The sequence below is a fragment of the Oncorhynchus keta genome, chromosome 2 (genome assembly GCF_023373465.1).
Source record: "Oncorhynchus keta strain PuntledgeMale-10-30-2019 chromosome 2, Oket_V2, whole genome shotgun sequence".
Lineage (NCBI taxonomy): Eukaryota > Metazoa > Chordata > Actinopteri > Salmoniformes > Salmonidae > Oncorhynchus > Oncorhynchus keta.
In genome coordinates, this window is record NC_068422.1 from 36,242,411 (window position 1) to 36,266,492 (window position 24,082).

The following is a 24,082-nucleotide window of genomic DNA, read 5'->3' on the forward strand; positions in this document are numbered from 1 at the left end:
ATTAAGATAGTCTTTACTATTTAGATTTTTGTATTACTTTTACTTCACTACATTCTAAAAATCTAAATAGTAAAGTACATATACCCCCAAAAAACAACTTAAGTAGTACTTTAAAGTATTTTTGCTTAATTACTTTACACCCCTGGTCATTAAGCATGTATATAGGTCTGCCAGGGAGATTATGGAGTTTCAGCCCTAAACATCCAGTTCTTTACTGTTCCCTATACGAACTAGTCACTCTTAGCAACTTACTCAACTCATGTAATTAGGCTACAAAAACAGCAAGTGATGGTGTGAGGGGTTTTATGGTGGCTGTGGGTTATAAGCCAGTTATAAAATCATTATTGCTCAATCTTATAAAAAAATACACAATTTCTTAATTCATTAATTATGCCATATGTGTGGTCAGAAATGAACAAAACTAAACAGAAACCAATTTGAGGGGAACTTGGGTGGGGATGAATCATAATCAATTTTGTAAGCAAAGCTAACATTCAAAGCTTTTTATTTCAACAAACATTGATCCTATGATAATTAGCAAATTGTTCTTCGTGGTATTCTAACAGAAATCCAAACAGTTTGAAGTTGCACATATTGAAGATTAAACAAATTGTTGTTATTGGAGGAAATATAGGCCAATTGCATGTGTGAGAAGCGGAAATTCCTATGTTATAGCTAGTGGCTTATATAGTGTAGTGAACAACACAGCTCTGTTACGTTAGATGCCTGTGGTGGGCTGTAAAAGATCCAGCAAACAATGGACCAATGAATCACGGTCATAAACCGCTCTCACATACGATTGGTTATGGGATATTTTAATGACTATGGTCTAATGAGGTGGTTGGACCAATACTCATGGCCCAGGCATTGGGATGGAGGTTGCCTAGGGCCCCCGTGTGGTGCTATGGGGCTTGCCTACCATCCTCCTCCATCCCAATGGAGAGGGTCCTGTTTTCATAATGGTTCACTTTGTCTTGCATTGCTAAGAAGAGGGGAGTTCATGACATTTGGTGTTGTAAACACTCTTGCCATTTGAATGTATTTTGTGAAAATGACATGGCAACCTATAGGGTCAATATCAACCCAATAAAATACCTTTGGATGAAATCGACTTTAGGTTACACCCTAATAAGTCAAAATAAAGCAAGACAAATCTCAACTTGGACACATTGTTGGTGTGATGTATCATTCTGCATGAGTACATGCAAAGGTCTCTTAGGGCAAACTGCAGCTTTATTTGTCTCTCAGAAGCCTCACAAAAGCCCGTTGTAGGCCAATAAAGGCAGAGAGACTGAGCTCCTCCAGGCGCTGAGAGCCGTACCGGCCCACAGTCTATCCAGATGTTTTTGTTGTCCACAAGCAACTGTATGACATCACTGTCACCGTGGGCCTCCATTCAACCACACACACAACTTATAATCACACACAACACTAAACAATGTTGACTGCTAACTGACTATTACAAAAGGTCAGTCTGTATAGGAGCGAGTTGTCATGACAGTTCTACTCTGGGAAGAAAGCAAAATGTTAATATTTCACCACCAGGGGGCAGAGTAGTCTTACAATTAACTATTAGGCTGAGTAACAGAGGTTGAACCATTTCTTAGTATTTAGCCAGGTTTATGATTTCATAGAATTGTAATTGTCTGGGTCATCTGGATTTAGTCTGATTTTATTTATGTAAATGGCAAGTGGGAAAGTTGGATGAGCAGATCATGAGCTGTTGCTCATCTAGGTTGAGCAGAATTGCAATAATTCAAATCAACACATGAGCATTTTCTAAGTGTTTATTTCTTTCAAGTCATCCACATAATAAATAGTGACAATTAAAATCTAGTACACAAGACAAAATGGATTAGAACAGCTTTGTTTTTAATAGAATTTATGCAGGCACTTGAGCAGCTGTATGGTTTTGCAGAACCACTAATGAGATCTATTGAAATAAGACCATTGAGTAGCATGGTTGGGTTGACCTTCACTACCTTGCAATACAGGCACAGGGAAGTTCAAACGGAAATATACATCTAAACACATATTACAACATAAAATAAAACAATCCCAACAAACTGTCACCAAAGAAAACCATGTTTTCACACACACAGAACAAAGCAGTCAGTGTCAATTTTGTCATAACTAAACAAAATCGGGCAGCAGTCACAAAAAAAATGGTTAAAGCCACTGTTCAGTATATAGGTATGAAGAGGTCAGGGGTCAAGCATGATGGTGGCCAGTAGGAGTATTAATTTAAACATCTCTGCAAGACAATGACCATCCCTACCCTAGAAGTAACTGCTCTTCACTTTGGTCCCTTAATGAAGCCACCCCACTCTGTTGCACAACTCACTCTCTCACCGAAGTCCTATTGGTACAAATCCAAACCCCATTACAGTACCCAGCAGGATTAGGATTAGGCAAATGTACATGGCTTGGTTTAGAACTGCACAGTCCTCTCGTACCAGTCCACAGTGTTTACCAACAACTTTCTAACTGTAATACTATGGTGTGGGGAGAGTGGGATTGTTGTAGGGTTTAAAGTCAGATGAAGAAAATGTATGTTAGAATCATTTGGTCATACCATAAATTAAAGTAAATAACTAAAGACAACATTAGTTCAACAAAAACAACAGTGAATGCATGAAATTAACAGGTATGATTAGTTCTATGTTACTTGACAACTATTCAGTCATTAGAGAATATAGCTTGCTGCCTTAAAGGCACAGTGCAGTCAAAAACATGATTTTTCCGTGTTTTGTATATATTTCCACACTGAGGTTGGAATAATACTTTGAAATTGTGAAGATAATGTAAGTTGGTGGGATGAGATTGGCTTGCCTGGTGATGGTATAAATGAATAAACTACAAACAAAAAGGAGTTTCAAACTTCTGCCAGTAACAGATGGTTTTCAGGTTAGATATCCCTCCCATTAGGGTCTTCCAATTATGCCCCTCACTCAGACCACTCCCAGAAAGACCAAGCAAAAATCTTGATTGAGAAATAGCCCTTTGCTAAGAAGCTATTTTTGTCATTTTAACAGTAATGCACTTAATTGTTACCCAGAAATTCTTTGATATTGAGAAATGTTGCATTGTACCTTTAAAAATATCCACTTACTAGCTTGCTTGGCACAGAGTGGTATAACATATTAGCCTCACAAATGTCTGAATTAATCTGTGTGAGTCCACGTAGTCATGAGCTGCAGGTATACACTGAGTGCACAAAACAATAGGAACACCTGCTCTTTCCATGACAGACTGACCAGGTGAATCCAGGTAAAAGCTATGATCCCTTATTGATGTCACATGTTAAATCCCCTTCAGTCAGTGTAGATGAAGGGATTTTTAAGCCTTGAGACAATTGAGACATGGGTTGTGTATGTGTGCCATTCAGAGGGAGAATGGGCAAGACAAAAGATTGAAGTGCCTTTGAATAGGGTATGGTCGGTGCCAGGTGCACTAGTTTGAGTGGGTAAGAACTACAACGCTGTTGGGTTTCTCGTGTGTATTAAGAATGGTCCATCACCCAAAGGACATCCAGCCAACTGAACAACTGTGGGAAGCATTGGAGTAAACATGGGCTAGAATCCCTGTGGAACACTTGACACCTTCGACTCCATGCACTGACAAATTGAGGCTGTTTTGAGGGCAAAAGGGGATGAAACTCAATATCAGGAAGGTGTTCCTCATGTTTCGTACACTCGGTGTATATTTTAAATCAACATAAAAACGTTTTCTAAACTGAATTAACCCTATTAAATAAGAACAGAGCAAGCAGGTGGGAGACAATGGCAAATAGCGCGGAATCTTTGGTGTAGAGTTCAGTGTGAATCTCACCCTCCCAGCCCACACAGAGACAGCGAATTCCAGGACTTCATGTGAGTGTCCACATGCCTTGACCACTGAGTAGATGCCTAACAATGAAAACGAGAGAACAGAACCCCCCTGTCTCATTGTCTGAGTGACCTCCAACTCTAATGTGACTAGGGTTGACTAACTGGGGTAGATTAACAGCTTCACGAACAGGGGGTTGAGATGGTTGGAAGTCAGACACATTATACAGACCAACTTTGGCTTGGAATTCAGTGCCTGCTTTCTGTCATTTCCATCCAGATGACTTCTGTTCAGTCTGGTGGAAATGAGACAAGCAGCCCACTGTTCAGCTACTCTCAGATATTCAAAAGCATTCTTCTCATTTCCCCCGTTGTCATACAGCCTCTACTCTGTAGCCCACCCCCTCTGCCAGGTTATGGGGTAGTGTGGGGCTAGTTCATGGGTCAGACTTCGCTGACCGGCAAGTTGTCAGCGTCCAGGTCAAGGGGGGGTTCAGGTGGGTAGGGCTCGAAGCTGCTGCGCCGTCTCCATGGCGACTCGAGGGCAGTGTCGGCGGTCACTTGGACAGGCGTGTCTCCTGCAGGGACAGTCGGGCGTGGTTGGGTCGCGGCAGGAGGCTCATGAAGTGCTCGCTGTCCCACGCAAGGCTCCGAGCGTGCACTGCCCGCGACAGAAGGGCACCCTGGGTAGGGTGGCACTGCAGATATGGGCGAGCGAGGGACGGGGGGCCCCGGTTGGCTGCGGTAAAATGTGGAAGGGGAGGAACGGCCACAGTGCTCCTGCTGAGAGAGGAGGGAGGGGTGTGTCCCACAGAATCACAGTCAGACGGGAAACATGGTGAGTTGTGAATAGAGCCCGTGCCAGACTTTTGGTGTAGCGGCTGATGCAGCAGCAGTGGTAGTAGTAGAAGTAGTGGTAGAAGTAGTGGTAGTAGTAGAAGTAGTGGTAGCCGCAGTTGCAGACCATAGAAGTGCTAGCAGAGCAGTGACGGGTGCTGGGAGGAGTGCAGTGGTAGTGAAAAGCAGAAGAAGTGGTAGTGCTCATTTTTTTAAAGTTAGTATTTCACTGTCAGATTTCAATCTCTGTAAAAAAAACAAGAGGGGGTGGGGAATAAAGTAAGTAAAAAAGAAAAACATGTCAGTGACCAGTTGGTGTTGTTATTGGGAGGCAACATACGCAGATGCACCTACTTACCCAATCCATTTACCCAGGAAACATAGTTAGTGACAGATACTTAAATAACTCCTGATTGCCTTTGATGGCTATTCCAAAATATATTTTCTCCCAAATCTGTTGTGTAAAGCATCACCAAAGTCATCATAATTCTGCATCATACAGCCGGGCACAGAACATTTGCCAAAACATATGTGCATGACTTGAAGCAGACCATGCAACGGAAACACCTACACCGCAACGGCTTATGTGTGAGTAAACAAAGGGCTGAGTGATTCTTCAAGTATGCCAGGGTGGTAAGTTTAAGAGCTTCAGAGTACATGTGCTTATACAGAAGTCGTCACCATACAAACATGCAGAACACAAAACACACCAACAGCTAAACTGTTTTTTGATGTTAAGAAGACTAGGGTTTAGTTCCCAAAGACAACATTCATTCAGACTTGCAAGTTGTCTTGGCTTAGAAAATGAGAAGTTAACTGGGTTATGCAAGTCAACAGTTTGAGAGAGTAAACACACATACAGGCAGCGGACAGGAGGTAGAACTAGAGACAGGCAGGATGTGAGACATCTAAGACAGGTACACAGCTGCAGGAGACTGCAGAGAGGAAAAAAAGTCAAGGAGAGTCAGAGACATATGAAGAGACATGACTTAGACAAGAGACAGGAAACAGGTCTGTGCAACAGCTTTCATCACTGTACAAGAGAGGCATTCGTGTGTGTGTGTGTGTGTGTGTGTGTGTGTGTGTGTGTGTGTGTGTGTGTGTGTGTGTGTGTAGTAAGGGTTTCAAAGTTACAGAGGGATGTTTAAAAAGTTGTCATCTTCAACAATGGTGACATCAGCAAGAATAGCAAGAAGTGGGAGTGAGTGGGGTGTGGAAGTGAATGGGAGGTTGTGACTAGCTGCAGAGGTCTAGGGAGGTTAAGATACATTAAGTCAAGGGAATGAGTTTATGGGACTAACCCCAGGGCTGAGGTAGAGCATGGAGAGGAAGACAGGAAAAGCAAAGAAGCAGAGGTAGAGGAGAGGAGGACTTTGAGTTGGAAGTTATGGAATGGGCAGTGGGGTGGAGGGATTAAAGCCCACACAGGGAGGGACATGTACAGTTTGTTTTTTAGGGAGGCAGATGGGTGACTCTCCAGTCCACACCATGACATAAAAAAACAAAAAGTGAGTGAAAACCAACAGTATATAGAAGGCACTTTGGGGTACAGGAGCTGACATACGTGCTGCACTCCCCGATTCGGGCCGTATACCTCTGTATACAGGGGTTTGACAGCCGTCTGGCCTGCCGCATCTGCAACAACACAGTGGACAGCTGGATTAGAGCAGGCTGGGGAGGGCCAGCCTAGCCCACATTACAGGGGGAAGAGAGGGAGTGGTAGAAAGAGAAGTATACATGTGGAGCAGGGTTTCCGTTAGTCGGTAATAGCCTGCTTTTGGCTGATAAAAAAAAATAAAAGCTGATATATCAAATTGGCGCAAGCCAACTGTCCGGGAGAATAAAAAAATCCCATTGCAAAATGCTTTCTCGCATATTCATTAATGGAAATACCAGTCAATGTCATGCTTATTGGTCGATGGGTTCATTAGCATCATTTGGTGGAATTAAATTGGCACAGCATACAGCATAAGATACAGAGCCTAGTTTAATCTCTCAGACAGTGCGAGAGTGAAATTAGCTTTTATAATCCCAATCACTGTGAAACAATTCTTAATAAAATTGTGTTAACTGCTTTGATTGCCACCATTAAAAAGAGCTGATATTTTTATTTCTCAACTGATAATTGAAGCGCACTTCCCATTCAAGTGGATATAACGGTAGGCAAGCTTCAGTGCGCCACACACCACTTTGCAATGATCTGGAAACAGTATGCATTTTTTTTTTTAAACATATGCTTAATTGTTTGAAACCTGAATGTTGTACTACATATTATGAGGCTTGTTTTACCTAGCTTCAAAGTAGCCTAGCCAAAAGATGACTAAACCTGGAGGCAAATATTTGATCAAGTCTTCCATATGCCATTGAAACCAGTAGCCTATTTCTCTCATGTTCTACTGGCTTTCAAATCAATTATCTTTCATTGTCCAGCAGCCAAAAGATTTCCCCTCTCTCTTTTTGTAAGATTTAATTTTGTTTGTCAAACAATAAACCTAAAACAGACAAAAGACAACAGACAGACGCACGCAAACTTCGACATCGCATCTGCCCAGACCCACGTTCCCTCTACTCCACATGGCCTCAAACTGCGCCACTCTGCCCTTCTCTGTCGCCCACACCCTTTCAATCTTCAAATAATAATGCATTTGATTCTTCCACCATCCCAACGATGCAGGATCACTTGATTTTCAGTTAAGCAAAAGTTTTCTACATGATTGATGAGAAAAGTACAGTACAACCCATTGGGTCTCAACCAACCCTCATATGCCATGTCTTGAAATATGCAGACAGAATTAAAGTAAATGTATATTGTAAAACTTCTGACAGCCAACTTTCTAACAGCGCCCATTACGTTCAGACTTTACAGCACTCCCAGAAGGCATGAATCATCGAGTCAGTGTTGGTTTTACGCTTACAACATGATTCAACCGTTGTGCTGGAGAAATTCTGAATTTTGTCTCTTGTATAATACATTCTGTACATTAGTCAATACTGGATTAAGCATACATTTTAATTAACTATAATTTTGTTAGTTTTGTTCCAATATTCCATCTTGTGCCATATCAGATCCTTTTAGGTCTTGGTACCAGTAGTTGATATTATTTTCTAAGAGACTGTCAGTTGGATAGGATCTCTGCAAGGTTTAGTATATCTTATCTATCATATGAGTATCATTTTCTGGCTCAAATAGAATTCCCCCAACATTGCTCTGATATCCGAAAGATTTTAGATTGAAATGTAGTGATATAAACTTGCATGTATTTGAAAATATCTACATTGGTCAGTCCAAAATTGCTTTTTAATTCTGTCATGGAAATAATTGTATTCCCTATTACCAAGTAATTTACAGTTTCTATGCCTTAAGTTTTCCATGTGGGACAATTTATCTGTGAATTTTTAAAAGCTATCCAAGGATTGTTCCATAGGGGTATGTTTGTAGGGAGTGATATTGATTCTTGTTTGAAAACAGACCTCCCCATTTTCAGACAGATATTTTCATCTCAGTCTCATGAAACCGCTCACATGTGCAGTGCGCTTTTGACTACAGTGTTTTACTGTTAACTGCATTATGCAACGAACATCAGCAAGTAGTCTACTGCCTTGTGCACATTGCTGCGCCTATAATGTGAACAAATAATAGTTGATCAACATTTTAAGCTAAATGTCCTGCTCTGTTGCATCAGCCTCATTGCTTTTTAAAAATGTTTTTGATGTAGTCTAGGCTACATGAATTTGTGATGTATCCTCCCACAACTGTCCCAGAGTTTGTTTGGAATACCCCATTTCTTTCTCGCACAAAACGACAAGCTGAACAATAGAATAGGTACACTTTTCTACTACGGGGGATAGTAGAGGGGACATAGACTAGTGATGTTGCTGTTCATTACTCATCTTGTTGGCTGAGGAAAAGTACATGTGGACAGTTATTCTAACATCTTCAAACGCACAACAGAAGTCATCGTTGCATCCTTGACTTGCATGTTCCGTTAAGATGAATTACCATCATCTAAATGTGATCTGTCATTTTGAGCACAGTGGGTGGACACCCTTATCAGGTTACGCACCCAATGGACACATTTCTCAAATGTCCAGTAAATTAAAATGCTGCCGGTCAAATGTCCGGTGCCACAGTTTTCTAATGGAAACCCTGATGTGGCGATTGCCTATGCAATGCCACGAAGAGGGCAAAAACCTACAATAGAAGGGGGAGGATGCCAACCTCTACCCTCTGCAGTCAGTACAGAATGTGACATACTTTTCACTCCTCCCTGCATCCTCACTGTTTGTGTGTGTGGTGTGTGTCTGAGCCGTCGCTCTTGGCTTGGGCTGCCATGAACACGTGAAACAAATGGAGATCAGATCAGTTTGTGTTGCTACTAAGGACCAGAGAGACAGGAGACTGGCCAGAAGTGACAGCGCATGCAGTAGCCCTATAAACCCAGTGGCCTGCTGGGTGGTTACATACTGTGGCTGCAGATCTCCCAGGTCCCCGCTGGGCTACGATGGCACCAGAGACAGCCTTGATCCAGCTGTGCATCTCCTCTGGACTGTCAGCCTGCAAAGAAAGAGGAGACGGGGGAGGATGAGGGAGGGGGGTGGAGGAAGGGAGTGGGGATAAGTGGCAAATAGTAAAGTGGGTGAGGGAAAGAAATATACCGAAGGGGTAAAATTCTTGAAATTAATCTACACCAGAGACGGGAAACTGGCTGCCAGCCTGTGGATCAATTTCCCCAAAATATATTTCAAAACATTATTGGGGTTCTCAATTTACGGTTGAGTTACACTAGTAGAATACACAAGGTGCGATTTTGAAATGTAGTTGTGCATCAGCAGTTTGTTGTTGTGTTATGTCAGTCACAGGTTTACATTTATTGTCATGTCTTGTCCTGGAGGGAGAACTGAGCGATATCCCCTTAGATAGGCCTTCTGCTAAATCAAAATTACCTATAAAATTACCAAAAAATGAATGAAAACAAAAATGAGCTTTTTGATCTTAATTTGAAGTTAGGCATTAGGGTTAGCAGTGTGGTTATGGGTAGGTTTAAAATCAGATTATATGACTTTGTAGCTGTGCCAGCTAGTGACCAGTGCAGAGCTGCTTTCAGAACACGATTCATTATCACTCAATTAGCCCATGTCAGCAATGTTTTTGGTGGCGATTGGAAAATTAGTCTAGCTAGCTATCTAAACTTGTCATAATCGTGGTTGAATTACTGACCGGTGGGGCCCCAATGATTTTAATAATAATAATAATATATGCCATTTAGCTGACGCTTTTATCCAAAGCGACTTACAGTCATGTGTGCATACATTCTACGTATGGGTGGTCCCGGGAATCGAACCCACTACCCTGGCGTTACAAGCGCCATGCTCTACCAACTGAGCCACAGAAGGACCACCACCATTTTAAATCACTCTCACCGCCGTTGGGACAGCATGGTAGCCTAGTGGTTAGAGCGTTGGACTAGTAACCGAAAGGTTGCAAGTTCAAATCCCCGAGCTGACAAGGTACAAATCTGTCGTTCTGCCCCTGAACAGGCAGTTAACCCACTGTTCCTAGGCCGTCATTGAAAATAAGAATTTGTTCTTAATTAACTAGTAAAATAAAGGTACAATTTAAAAATAAAAAAAATGTAAAAAATAAAACTCAGATATTATATTAACATGGCAGAAGGCAGGGCAAAATGTGTAGAATTGCAGGAAATTAGCCTAAAAATGCAAACATTTCTCTGCACCCTATGTCAAAATGTGTAGAATTGCAGGAAATGAGCTGTAAAACTGCGAATTGTCCCCCAAGGTGAAATCGGGGAGGGAACTGTGGACCTGTCGCTGTATGTGATATCTCAGACAGACTGATGAAATTTGGGTAAATTATGCATCTTACAATAGAGAGCCAGCATTTACAAAAATACACTGATTGGCCCAAGGCAGGAGCTATCGTAATTAACTGAAATGTATTAGGTCACACGTCATATAATTTAATAGAATCTATGTCATAAACCCTCCAAGTTCCAGAATGGGGTGAAAATGGCAAGTCAAGGAGAATATCAAACCAGTCTGGAACCAACTGGAATGAATGGCTGTAGAGGCAAAAATCCTGATTTTTATTTATGCAGGAGATATCAGAAATTGCGTAATATAATTTGTCAACCTAAAACATTGTTGTATACTCATAAATACAGTTTGTACTGGTTTTACACATTTTCTGTATAAATAGCCTTTAAAATATATGTAAACAGACCATACGTCTCAATTTTTGTATGATAACATATCAGTACATGTTGTTGTATTTACAACTTGTCTATGTCCTATCATCGACTGAATTCAGCCAGTGTATGGCTGTGGGTCTCCCGGGTGGTACGCCAGCAGCCACTCCAGCCCCTCATCATTAGTTCAGATTTTTTGTGGCCCCACCAAATTTGCCCATCCCTGATTTAGACATTATGTAATAGTGTGTTGGTAAAAAGATGTTGGTTCTCTTCTCACCTGGATGTAAAAAGTCCTAGAAGTGGTGACGACCTCAAAGAGATTATCCCTCATCATGATGTCACTGGAAATACAAATCCTACAGTGATCAAAATCAAAGTTGGCTACATGCCAAATGTAGGTAGATGTAGAGGCTACGTTCTACCATGACAATGTTGAGAGATGTGAAGTACCTCTGTTTGCACTCCTGAACTTTGTGGACCTCCTTCAATGGAATCATTCTCAGAGGCTCCTTCTCCTGAAGAGAGAGTGGGAGCGGTTCAAGAAAATGAAAAATAAAATTTTAAAGAGCCCAAAATGTATAACATACTGCTATAACGTGTGCTATGAAACTTGCTCCAGTCTTTAGGAATCATCTTTATTGAGTAAAACCAACTTTCAAGACCTTATTGATACAGTATATTTGGAAGACAAGGGAGAAAGACTGTCCACGCCAAATAGACACATGCTGGTGCAAAATATAGGCATGCATGGAAGTGCTTTGTGGTGTGTGTGTGTGTGTGTGTGTGTGTGTGTGTGTGTGTGTGTGTGTGTGTGTGTGTGTGTGTGTGTGTGTGTGTGTGTGGTAGGGCACAGAGACAGGGGCATGCTAGGACATGTGTAGCAATGGCACAAGATTCCAAGGACTTGAGGTGGAGCGTGTCAGGACAAGAGGACAAACCCAGTGTGTGAGTGCGTGTAATAAGTCATTCCGGTATTCTTTCCAGTGTTAATGAAAATTGCTTACCAGATCTGATTTGAAGTAACTCATGGTGTTATCCTCCAGTAAGAAATATCTTCTTTTCCAATTTCTCATCTGGGGGAACAAAATTGCAATATACTTCCTCATACTCATGGCCTCATACTTTAACTTAAAGTACCCCAAACTCAGAGCCTCTCACTGTACCCCACCATAGTCCATTACACACACCACAGCTCCCTGCTTCACACAGTATCCAGACTTGATGACCGCCCGGTCCTGGGTCGGCCTGCCCAGGAAGTATGGCAGCTGGCTGTACGACCTCCGCAGCAACTCACGCTCCGAACCCTCCTGGCCCTCTCCCCCTTCCTGCTGTTGGAGGGTAATACACCAAAGGTGATTTACATCCACAACATCTCAGTTAAATTTACAACTTAATAAGAGGCTGACTAGGTAAGGCAATATCTAGTGAGGCCGAGTTATGGGGTTAGACATAAGTCATTATGTCTAAAGAAGGACCCTAAAGAAGGACTGTAGATGCGCAAACTATCAACTGCAACTCTATTGACATGCAACTAGCTAGGGTTAGGGATAGGTAGGGCGGCTAGCCTTGGCTACCTGCGTCTGGGTGATGATGGGAACTCCCCCAATGATGTCAGTCCTGTAGGAGACCTGCTTCTTGGGTCCCAGGATGTCCAGAAGAGCTTTCTGGTTCTCCACATTCTGTTGGGCATTACATGACTTTGGCACCTGCAAGAGAATACAGTGTGACAAACATTCATAACATGTACAGTAGACCTCGATTCTGTGACTGTTTCTGTGTATGTTGGTTAATCACTTCTGCAGACATCCTCTCCTGTTTCTAGCCCTTTTTGAGGTTGGAGAGATTCCAAGATTAGAGTGGGAGTACTGCACAGCTCCCCCAAATCAAGGGCAGAAAGGTCTACCAACAATACACCATCCTGAGTCACTATCTGAATCACACACAAGTGAAATCTTGAGATTTTACTCACTTTAACAGGAAATATTCAGTCATGAACAGGAAATCATTGTTTTCTAAAGAGGACTAGGCTGGGTCTTCAGGTCCTTAGTAATAGAAGACAGTGCAGAATTGAGTGAGACTCACAGTGATTTTGGTGGCCTTGTTGAGAGCATTCACCCATTCCACCAGGTCCTGCTGATCATTGGCCTGGAGGAAGAATTTCCTCATGCCAGCATTGATGACTGAGAAAGAGGCAGGGAACGGCCAAGAAAGAGAAGACCATAGTAAGTGACCCAATTCAAAAGTTGACAACATAAAACACTGTAGCTTAATTAGAGCTTGGTTGAGAGGGAAGAGAGAGGATTGTCTGCTGTTACTAATAAGACTAGGCATAGCAGGAGCATTGGGTCCATTATGAGAGTGGAAAATGGCATCAAAGCCATCAGCAGCCCTACCTATCCCCTCTGTAATGACCATTCATCCCCAATGTTAACAAAAAAGGGCTGGAGGCCATCACAAATCACACACGCACTTGTCAATCACAAAGGGTTTTTAGGTCAATTCCTGATTCCGGCACAGTGAGCACTCCTGTCTCCATATATCGTTATATCTTAATTATTTAATCCCCAACTTCCTCTACTTTTCGCCTTCTCCCCTTCTGATCAATGTGTTAAATTACATTATAGCCGAGCCTACTAGACGGGCTAAATGCCTTTCAGAGCACCAGCTGTTCCGGACGACTCTGTGATCACGCTCTCCATAGCCAATGTGAACAAGACCTTTAAACAGTTCAAAATTGACAAGGCCGCGGGGCCAGACCGATTACCAGGACATGTACACAGAGCATGCGCTGACCAACAGGCAATAGTCTTCACCAACATTTTCAACCTCTCCCTGACCGAGTCTGTAATACCTACAAGTTTCAAGCAGACCACTATAGTCCATGTGCCCAAGAAAGCGAAGGTAACCTGCCTAAATGACTACTGCCCGTAGCACTCATGCCGGTAGCCATGAAATGCTTTAAAAAGCTGGTCATCAACACCATCATCCCGGAAACCCTAGACCCACTCCAATTTGCATACCGTCCCAACAGATCCACAATCTCAATCGCACTCCACACTGCCCTTTCGCACCTGGACAAAAGGAACAGCTATGTGAGAATGTTGTTCATGAACTACAGCTCAGCGTTCAACATCAGTGCCAACAAAGTGCATCACTAAGCTAAGGACCCCAGTAGTAAAGACCTCCCTCCACCCCCAGTTTGTAAGGGTAGGCAACAACACCTCTGCCATGCTGATCATCAACACGGGGGCCCCTCAGGGGTGAGTGCTTAGTCCCCTCCTGTACTTCATGTACACCCATGACTGCATGGCCAAGCACAACTTAAACACCATCATCACTAAGTCTCTCTCTCAGCGTGATTCATCACTCCAGAGAACACGTTTCTATTGCTCCAGAGTCCAATGGTGGAGAGCTTTACACCACTCCAGCCGACGCTTGGAATTGCACATGATGATTTTAGGCTTGTGTGAAGCTGCTTGGCCATAGAATCGCATTTTCTGTTTGTCTATGGAGAATGCATGGCTGGTTGCTCAATTTTATACACGTCAGCAACAGGTGTGGCTGAAATAGCCGAATCCACTAATTTGAAGGGGTGTTCACATACTTTTGAATATATAGTGTATGACAATCTGGATACCGCCCAAGCCTAGATAAAATTACAAATTCATTTAAATATTGTTTGGAAGAATTTACCCACAGATTACCCATTATATTGATCAGATATTCTAGTGGCCGCTTTAACATTGAAAACACATTTATTCAAAAATGGAAAACAGTCGGGCGGAGGCAAGATCAGGTGGGCCAATGAGGGCTACACGCTTGTGAACAAAAGGCACAATTCCGATAGTGTTTCTTTCTTAAATCAGTACACTCATAACAACCTAAGCATTACAAAACATCTATACAATCAAATAAGACACATTCAGCAAATAAGCCATAAAATGTTTTATCCAAATTCGACACTCATTGACCGTCAATACAAAAACTCATTGCATGGTGAGCAAAGAAACATGAAAAAACAGCACCTGCTGGAGAAGACAGATTTTGGGCTCTTAATATCCCTCTAACTTCGCCGTCTTCTCTCCGTTTTAACCAATTTTCTTTGACTGACAGGCTTCCCAGACTGCCTCTAATCTTTAAAATGTTCCTGAAGGTATCCTGTATTAGTGTACCAAGCTTGATACTTGCATCATAAAAAGGAACAATTATTTAATCTGCAGGACTAGAGATAACATGACTGACAAGGTGTTAATGGCCTGCAAGTGGTTTTGGAACAGCCTGCGACAGTTTAATAATGTAAAATGCGACCCACCAACAGAGATGCATCCAGACCAGCGCGCAATAGAAGGAAAAAAACGTTATGCCGTAATATGGGTGACAACTTTTGAGACAAGTGGCTCTCTGTAGTAATGGTGCAACCACCATGGTCACAAATCTGTGCTCTAGGGCACTGAGAAACAGCAGTACAGCGAAGCCTAATCATTACAAAGGTTATCTGGCACAGCAAAATATTTGACAATAAAATGGTTGCACTTTAGAGTCCTTCTCACAAGTCATGTCCACACAAATCCCACAGTGATAGAAACTGAAAGCAGAGAGATCATCACCATTGATTGAACATTAATGCTGTGGAATAAATGAGTGATTCAATGAGTGGGAGAGAATCAGTAACAGGCAGACATGGCATGGGCATTTTGTTAAACATACTGAGACAAGTAGACCATGGAATAAAATAAGATTAGGCAATTAATCTAAATGTGCTAAAATGGTATCTGACAGGGGTGTGTATATGCCATGTTACCACAAACAATTTACCCCACTTTAAGCTGTACCAACACAGTCTGGCTGAAGAGGTGTACCAAAGGTGGTGGGGGTTATCAATAGAAGTGAATAACAAGCTGGGAGAGGTCATCTAAGATCTGACTCACAGCTGCAATCACACACAAAACGTGTGAGGTTCAGTCACACAGCAGCATCAGAGCCACGACTAGGCTTAGGCGGTATCCAGATTGTCATACCAACCTTGTGCCACCAAGATATTCGGAAATACCGGAACTCAACACAGGTGCATTATTTTCAAACCCCACTGATCCACTGACCTATTTTAAGGACATGTATGCCAGCTTATAAAGCTATACAAATAATAAAACAAATTGTTATACTCTGTTTCATGCACAAAACAAACATTGGGGATTCTCTCTCAAGTGAAGCTTGATTTTGGAAGAAGCTAACCGCTTCGCTAGACAGTCAACTAGCTACTAAATGATCAAACCAAATGCACAATTGCAAAGCATTTAGCACATTTCAGACTTAACTTAATGTTAAAAAATATTTAGCTGGCAAACATTTAGTTGTGAATTCCATACTGTAACTAAATCACCTGGCGTGTACTGCACAACAGTGAGTGACTCACAAGGCTCTCTCGTCGTTGTGTGCTTTTAAAACAAACATCACCTAACTGGGGACTACTGGTAAGCTTCAAATTGAAAAATGTATCTCCTACCGTATTGCACAAGAGGACTGCAGGTATTTACATAAAACCAGTTAAATGTAAATCTGTGTAACCCCCAAAAGTTGTTTATAATGAGATGGCCATAAACAATATCTGGTAATGCTGCATACTCAATTAAAAAAGGTTAAAATCTCATCTTTCTGGTAAAAAGAAAATGTTAAACTGCTGAGGTGTAGTCACGTTTGAGGACACAAGTTCAAGTATAATATGAAATATTTTATGATGCATATCCTATTCAACAAAACTGTATGAACAAGGCTTGAACGGACTTGTATGCTTTATAAATATAGTGTCATCAAATTATACAATTATTAAGATTTCACCTTCCTTATAACTGCAAAATACATATTTGTATGTTAAGTGTTAAAGAAACATTGCATATTTTCTCTCTTGATCAAAACGTTTGCCCCCATCGCTGTGAACGGCTCACAGAGCTCTATCTAGCTTGGCTTCCTGAACTTGCTAGGAACTCACCTTTCATCTCATTAATATTGTCCTAAAAGTATATATTGTTTTGGTTTAAAATCTGATTTATTTTAGATGAATGGCTATAAATCAATCTCTGAATATGCTACAGTGATGAAACCACTCTCTCCTACTGCACAACATTGTAAGGATTGCACGCATGTGCTTTGTCAGTGGGCAGTTCAGCAAAGAGTTGATGGAAAGTCGGAAGAGCGAATTAAATGGTAGGAGGGACATCCCAGATACAAGTGGTTTCAGATCTCACATCCTACGTCACACGGGTTTAAAAGAAATTGCACTACTGTGTCTGTTGGGAACCAGGGCTATCGCTCTTTTCGATCTATGGTGTTCACAGATCAATTTATAAGCAAAGATTTTGGTCGGAATCAGTACCAGAACAGCGCAGGTTCCCCAAACGTGGGATTTCACATTTAAGAGGTTAAAAAGTAGTTACAAATATTCAAATGTATTTTAAAAAACGTCAAAATAAATAGTTAACGGTATTGACATTATTGAGATTTTTTTTTTAAACATACAGTGGCTATTTCCAAATATGCCGCTATAAGGTATACCATCCGAGTCTGAAAGCCAATTTATGCCTGATGTGGCAATACGGTCCTGAGGCTCCGGACAGAGGGTGCGACGCAACTGCAGAACCTCTGGAGGCTTGTGAAGGCCAAATCAAGCTCTGTACTTCATGGCTGTGCGCCTCCCAAATGTTTTAGCAATGCGGAGGGCTCTGTATAGCTGCACACTGACATGATTGGTTGACGGTAGGTGGGGCTGTACGTCCTGTATTAACACAAACTCACATCTGTGACAACAGCTCTGCACCACAAAGCACTAGTAGTATAAATGCCCTGACTTCTACGGAGGCCGCATCGCAGTAAATGCTGTACGGCCAATGCAGATGCCGGAATGACCATAAAATCGTCTTTAAATGCTGACACATACACACACACCTGAACCAGATAAACCAAGAGGGCAAACATGGAATCAGCTACCCCCATATGTATTCATCATTTGGCCAATTCAGCTTAACACAACTGGGGAAAAAGAGCCCATGGCCATATAAACTTTATTTCAATTTTTATTATTTCACCTTTATTTAACCAGGTAGGCTAGTTGAGAACAAGTTCTCATTTGCAACTGCGACCTGGCCAAGATAAAGCAAAGCAGTTTTGACACATACAAAACAGAGTTACACATGGAATAAACAAACATACAGTCAATAATACAGTAGAAAAGTATATATATACAGTATGTGCAAATGAGGTAAGATAAGAGAGGTAAGGCAATAAATAGGCCATGGTGGCAAAGTTATTACAATATAGCAAGTAAACACTGGAATGGTAGATGTGCAGAAGATGAATAGGCAAGTAGAGATACTGGGGTGCAAAGGAGCAAGATAAATACATCTAGAACTAAGTTTACAGAATCTGTGGCTATGGTTTATAAATACTGAAGAGGTCATAAAAAGCCCAGCCAAGTTGCAAACATTTCCATATGAATTGAGCAGAGGAAAGAGAATAGTTATTCTCAAAACAATCTTACCAAAGCAAAACTCCGCCTTTGGTCTTTGCTTAGTGGCGTCGCTGACCTACGAGGCAAGAGAAGTACAAAAACCACAATTAACGACTGCTCACAGTGAACGTGCACGGATAATTTAAAACACCTGCTCTTTCCATGACAGAGTGACCAGGTGAATGCTATGATTCCTTACTGATGTTAAATCCACTTCAAATCAGTGTAGATGAAGGGAAGAAGCCAGGTTAAAGAAATATTAAATGCCAGGCACATTGGTTTGTGCCTGGGGGGGGGGGGTTCAACTCAATATTAGGAAGATGTTCTTAATGTTTGGTTTACACAGTGTATATTAATATCCCTTTTTTCAACAAGCACCTATCGAGACTGTATAAAATCAATGATGTGCAAATTCATGAGCAAATCTCTTACCTTGGAGATGTATGTGAGTTTGAGTGAGCCAACACAGTCCGCACCAATGGGCAGGTTCTATTTGGGAAATAGTTAGGTGAGGAACTATTATACAGCATTGAATACTGTAAATTGTTATAAACCCTGATGCAAACCATGACCTTATATGCGGGGTGCTCTCATATTATGCATTTGGGATATTCTAAATAAGAGACAGTGGGTTACGAGGGAACTTCAACAAAAAATGAGAACAAAAGTGGATTTAAGCTACATTGTCCGGTTATTAAGATTCCGATTGAACTTAGATTTTCTCTCTATTAAATGAACATGGAGGAATTATTCACTCTCTGCAAAAGGCATGAATAACTTACGTTTTAGCACACTAGCTAAGTCTGTAAAGATTGTAGGGCTGGCACAGGGAGGAGGAGCTTCATTTCCAAAAGTTCCAAATACACAGGGGGGTGTCACCAAAGTCTTGTTTTATTCATTAGGTATGTCATAGTTATTTTTCAAAGATGCATTATGATGCATTACAAGCGCAAAACATTTGAACAAAAACAACAATTTTGACATTAAGCGGGGCCATTTCGCATAACAATTATGCGTAAAAATATCATGGCTATATACAGGGAGTAACAGTACTGAGTCAATGTGCTGGGGCATGAGGTAATTGAGGTAGCTACACAATATATTAAAAAGTATGTGGACACCCCTTCAAATGAGTGGATTTGGCTATTTGTGTATAAAAAGTGACTACACAGCCTTTCAATCTCCATCAACAAACAAGGGCTCAGTGACATTCAACACAGCACTATCATAGGATGACACCAACTAGTCAGTTTATCCATTTTTTTGCCCTGCTAGAGCTGCACCTATAAGTGCTGTTATTGTGAAGTGGAAAGTCTAGGAGCAACAACGGCTCAACCGCAAAAAGTTAGGCCACACAAGCTCACAAAACAGGACCACCAAGTGCTAAAGCGCGTAAAATTCATGGCTTCGGATGCAACACTCACTACAGAGTTCCAAACTGTCTCTGGAAGCAACATCAGCACATTAACTGTTTGTCAGGTGCTTCATGAAAAGGATTTCCATGGCTGAGCACAAGCCTAAGATCACCACGTGCAATACCAAGCGTCGGCTGGAGTGGTGTAAAGCTCGCCGCCATTGGACTCTGGAGCAGTGGAAACGCATTCCCTGGAGTGATGCATTACGCTTCACAATCTGAAGTATCTGGTTTTGGCGGATGCCAGGAGACCGCTACCTGCCCAAATTTATAGTGCCAGCTGTAAAGTTCAGTGGAGGAGGAATAATGGTCTGGGGCTGTTTTTCATGGTTCGGCTAGGCCCCTTAGTTCCAGTGAAGGGAAATCTTGACGCTACAGCATAAAACTACATTCTAGACGACTCCATGCTTCCAACATTGTGGCAATAGTTTGGGGAAGGCCCTTTCCTGTTTCAGCATGACAACACCCCGTGAGGTCCACACAGAAAAGGTTTGTCGAGATGAACTGGCCTGCACAGAACCCTGACCTTGCTTCCAGACAAACTAAACACCTTCTTTGCCCGCTATGAAGATAATATAGTGCCACAGACGCAGCCCGCTACCAAGGACTGAGGGCTGTCCTTCTCTGTGGCCGACGCGAGTAAAACCCCCACAAGCTGCCAGCCTAGACAGCATCCCAAGCCGAGTCCTCAGAAAATGCGCAAACCAGCTGACTGGCGTGTTTACGGACATATTCAATCTCTCCCTATCCCAGTCTGCTGTCCCCACATGCTTCAAGATGGCCACCATTGTTCCTGTACCCAATAATGCAAAGGTAAATGAACTAATCGCCCCATAGAACTCACTTCTGTCATCATGAGAGACTAGTCAAGGATCACATCACCTTCACCTTACCTGTCACACTACACCCTCTTCAATTGGCTAACCAGCCCAATAGGTCCACAGACGATGCAATCGCCATTACACTGCACAATCTCACCTGGACATGAGAAATACCTATGTAAGAATGCTGTTCATTATTAAGCTTGAGGCCCTGGGTCTCAACCCCACCCTGTGTAATTGGGTCATGGACTTCCTGACAGGCCACCTCCAGGTGGTGAAGGTAGGAAAAAACATCTCCACCCCGCTGATCCTCAACACTGGGGCCCCAAAAGGGTGCGTGCTTAGCCCCCTCCTGTACTCCCTGTTCACTCATGATTGCGTGGCCATGCACGCCTCCAACTTAATCATCAAGTTTGCAGAAGACAACAGTAGTAGGCTTGATTACCAACAATGACGAGACAGCCTACAGGGAGGTGGTGAGGGCTCTCGGAGTATGGTGTCAGGAAAATAACCTCTCACTCAACATCAACAAAACAAAGGAGTTGATCGTGGACTTCAGGAAACAGCAGATGTTAGAATTGTTCTTTGACTTTGACAGAGTATTTTGTGTAGATCGTTGACACAAAAAAATACAATTCAATCCATTTCAATCCCACTTTGTAACAACAAAATGTGGAAAAGGCAAGGGGTGTGAATGCTTTCTGAAGGCACAGTACGTATTGTATGGTCACTGTGGGGACAACGTTGTTGATGCACTCATTAAGACTTAAAAGTTTTAGCTGACATTTGGAATTGTTTTAAGGTCACACCATGGATAATTTGGATATTTGATTATGAATTTAAGGATCAATTTAGGTATTTAAAAAACTGTTGTTAAATTATTTGATCAAATATTGAATTTGGCCTTTACTACTATAGTAAACTGTGCAAAAAAAGTAACGTCCTCACACTGTCAACTGTGTTTATTTTCAGCAAACTTAACATGTGTAAATATTTGTATGAACATGACTAGATTCAACAACAGACATAAACTGAACAAGTTCCACAGACATGTGATTAACAAAAATGGAATAGTGTATCCCTGAACAAAGGGGGGGTCAAAATCAAAAGTCAGTCAGTATCTGGTGTGGCCACCGGCTGCATTATGTACTGCAGTGCATCTCCTCCTCATGGACTACACCAGATTTTCCAGTTATTGCTGTGAGATGTTACCCCACTCTTCCACCAAGGCACCTGCAAGTTCCCGGACATTTCTGGGGGGGCCTAGCCCTCACCCTCCTATCCAACAGGTCCCAAACATGCTCAATGGGATTAAGATCCAGGCTCTTCTCTGGCCATGGCAGAACACTGACATTCCTGTCTTGCAGGAAATCATGCACAGAACAAGCAGTATGGCTGCTTGTCTTTTCAGCACCATGGCGTGAATCCTTACCACTGCTACACCTGGCTATCAGCGGAACCTTGTCTGGCAGCGAAACAGTTAATTCAGCCTCAATTACTGCCTTTTAAAAAAAACATAGCTGATCAGAATTCAGAACATGGGCCGTTCTTACAGTATTCTCCTGTACACAAATTCAGTCCCATAGGATAAATAAAGGGGGCATATAAGCAGACAATTGAAGTTCTTACAATATTCAATTATGAAGTTTTTCTAAAACAGGCTACATGTGCGCCACCAAGTCAAAACAGTAGGCTAAATTATGAGGGGGAAAGGGACCAAATTATTGGGTTGAGGCACATGGGCTATTAACAGCTTAATACACAGCATACACTTAGTAGTACTGTCTTTGCTACAGTATACATATCTCGCTGGAATATTACATAATTTATGCAGCAGCATACAAGACATTTTTGGACTCACCTTGTTGTGCGGTGCTCACTTGAACAAGGTGGCACGGCAGTCCTTCTTGTTGTCAAATTTTGTCATCAAACTTTGTCAAAGTCTGGCGTTCTCTGGATTTATGGTGCTTTCAAGACAACTGGGAACTCAGGAAAAAAACGAGGTCGAATCAGGATGTCAATGATCTTCAGCTCTAGAAAGAGGTCAGAGTTCCCCACTTGGAATTCCATTCAAAACGTATTTCCCCAGTCAGAGCTAGTCCCCCCCCCCAGAGTTCTCAGTTGTCTTGAACTCACTGAAATCTGAGATTTCCCAGTTCTAAGTTTCCATTTGTTTTGAGCGCGGTAGAAGTCATGCTTGATTGGCCATACTGTCAATGTATTCAACCTTTTCTGGCCCATGGTGTTGCATGTTTATCCTTTTAAGCTTGGGGGAAAAAAACAGACTTGGACCACATACCCTCTCCCCCGTATAGCAGACTAGTGATTGCTTCGCAACATTTGCAGTTAGCCACCGATTCCTTCCAAACCAATCATTTTTGAATTTGCGATTTCCAACTCGTATCGATGATACGTTATATCTTCAGTTTCTCTTCACATGACAAAGATTGAAAAAGATTTGCCAGTAGATTGTCGACTTGATTCATGATAATGACTGCTTGTCTAGCCTGCTAGCTAATCTTTTGAAAGTATGATGTTGACATGATCAGTCCAATCAAAGCTACGGTAGATATAACGTGATTTGATGTAATTTTATCTGTGGCCAATGACCTTGAGCCTTCTTGGATGGACACTTCTAATATAAATCTATGGCAGCACCCAAGGGGCTTGAACTTTCTACCTCTCCCTGTAGATTTTGCGCTGAGTGTCCCCAAGAGTGACAGAACACTGAGCCATTTCCGGCACAACTAGAGAACATAAGAAAACCCCTACGCTGTGTATTTTCTGCTGACTGCCCCACCACAACAGAAAGCACTGAGCAAGGCTGAAACACCTCCATTTTGGAGCTGCCTTAAGAAAATAAGAGACCATTAGTTGTCTTTGGCCTTATTAACTTGTATGTGGCGCTATTAACTTTGACATTGTTTGCAAACTGATGTGACATGTATTAACGCCAAAAATAACATGCAAAAACAGGAAACAAAAAATATATTTGTTTTAGCTAAACAGGTGGGGCTGAAAACGGTGGCTCTGCCCCACCTGCCCTGAATGGCGGGTCGCAACTGCTTACTAGTAATACATTTATTGTTTTTGAAACATTACAAAGCATGCTCATCTGTTTTTTGTTTTTGGTGTAATAATGGCACAAACGTGTTTGCTGGTAAAACATCTCAGTGGCTGGTATATTTGTAAACAAAAAAGATAACTATTTTTATTTGGTAAATGCAAAAAAATGCTTTTAGTCTGTGAAAGTGATCTTTACTCACAAAAAGGTTGGTGACCACTGCTCTAGGGGTTTAAAGAAGGCAATGAGTGATGTGTTAAACTCCTCAATGTTATCAGATGAGTCGAGGAACATATTCCAGTCTGTGCTGTTCCTGTAGCTTAGCATCTGCTTCATCGGACCACTTCCTTCTTAAAAAGGAGTATAAGGGGTAGCGGGGGGTTTAAAGGGTGTGTGTCAATCACCAGAT

The 24,082-nt window shown here is 41.9% G+C and overlaps 1 protein-coding gene across 13 annotated transcripts in view; it reads right to left on the reverse strand.

Moving 5' to 3' along the window:
• The window catches only part of LOC118399948 (pleckstrin homology domain-containing family A member 1-like), a 65,617-nt gene that overhangs the window by 23,791 nt on the left and 17,744 nt on the right, over window positions 1-24,082 (reverse strand). For 4 of the 13 annotated variants that reach the window (XM_052476035.1, XM_052476037.1, XM_035796231.2 and 1 more), the window contains 12 exons: window positions 18,807-18,863; window positions 18,405-18,450; window positions 12,956-13,053; window positions 12,448-12,579; window positions 12,061-12,201; window positions 11,878-11,946; window positions 11,324-11,388; window positions 11,151-11,214; window positions 9,130-9,219; window positions 6,229-6,299; window positions 5,525-5,599; window positions 1,774-4,610 (listed from right to left, as the gene is read on the reverse strand). In XM_052476035.1, the coding sequence (XP_052331995.1) occupies window positions 4,385-4,610; window positions 5,525-5,599; window positions 6,229-6,299; window positions 9,130-9,219; window positions 11,151-11,214; window positions 11,324-11,388; window positions 11,878-11,946; window positions 12,061-12,201; window positions 12,448-12,579; window positions 12,956-13,053; window positions 18,405-18,450; window positions 18,807-18,863 (1,134 nt within the window). In that variant the 3' untranslated portion in view covers window positions 1,774-4,384. Of the gene's footprint in view, window positions 1-1,773; window positions 4,911-5,524; window positions 5,600-6,228; window positions 6,300-9,129; window positions 9,220-11,150; window positions 11,215-11,323; window positions 11,389-11,877; window positions 11,947-12,060; window positions 12,202-12,447; window positions 12,580-12,955; window positions 13,054-18,404; window positions 18,451-18,806; window positions 18,864-24,082 lie in introns of those variants that run through there. The other 9 variants (XR_008076795.1, XM_052476081.1, XM_052476041.1 and 6 more) reach the window with 8 other exon arrangements.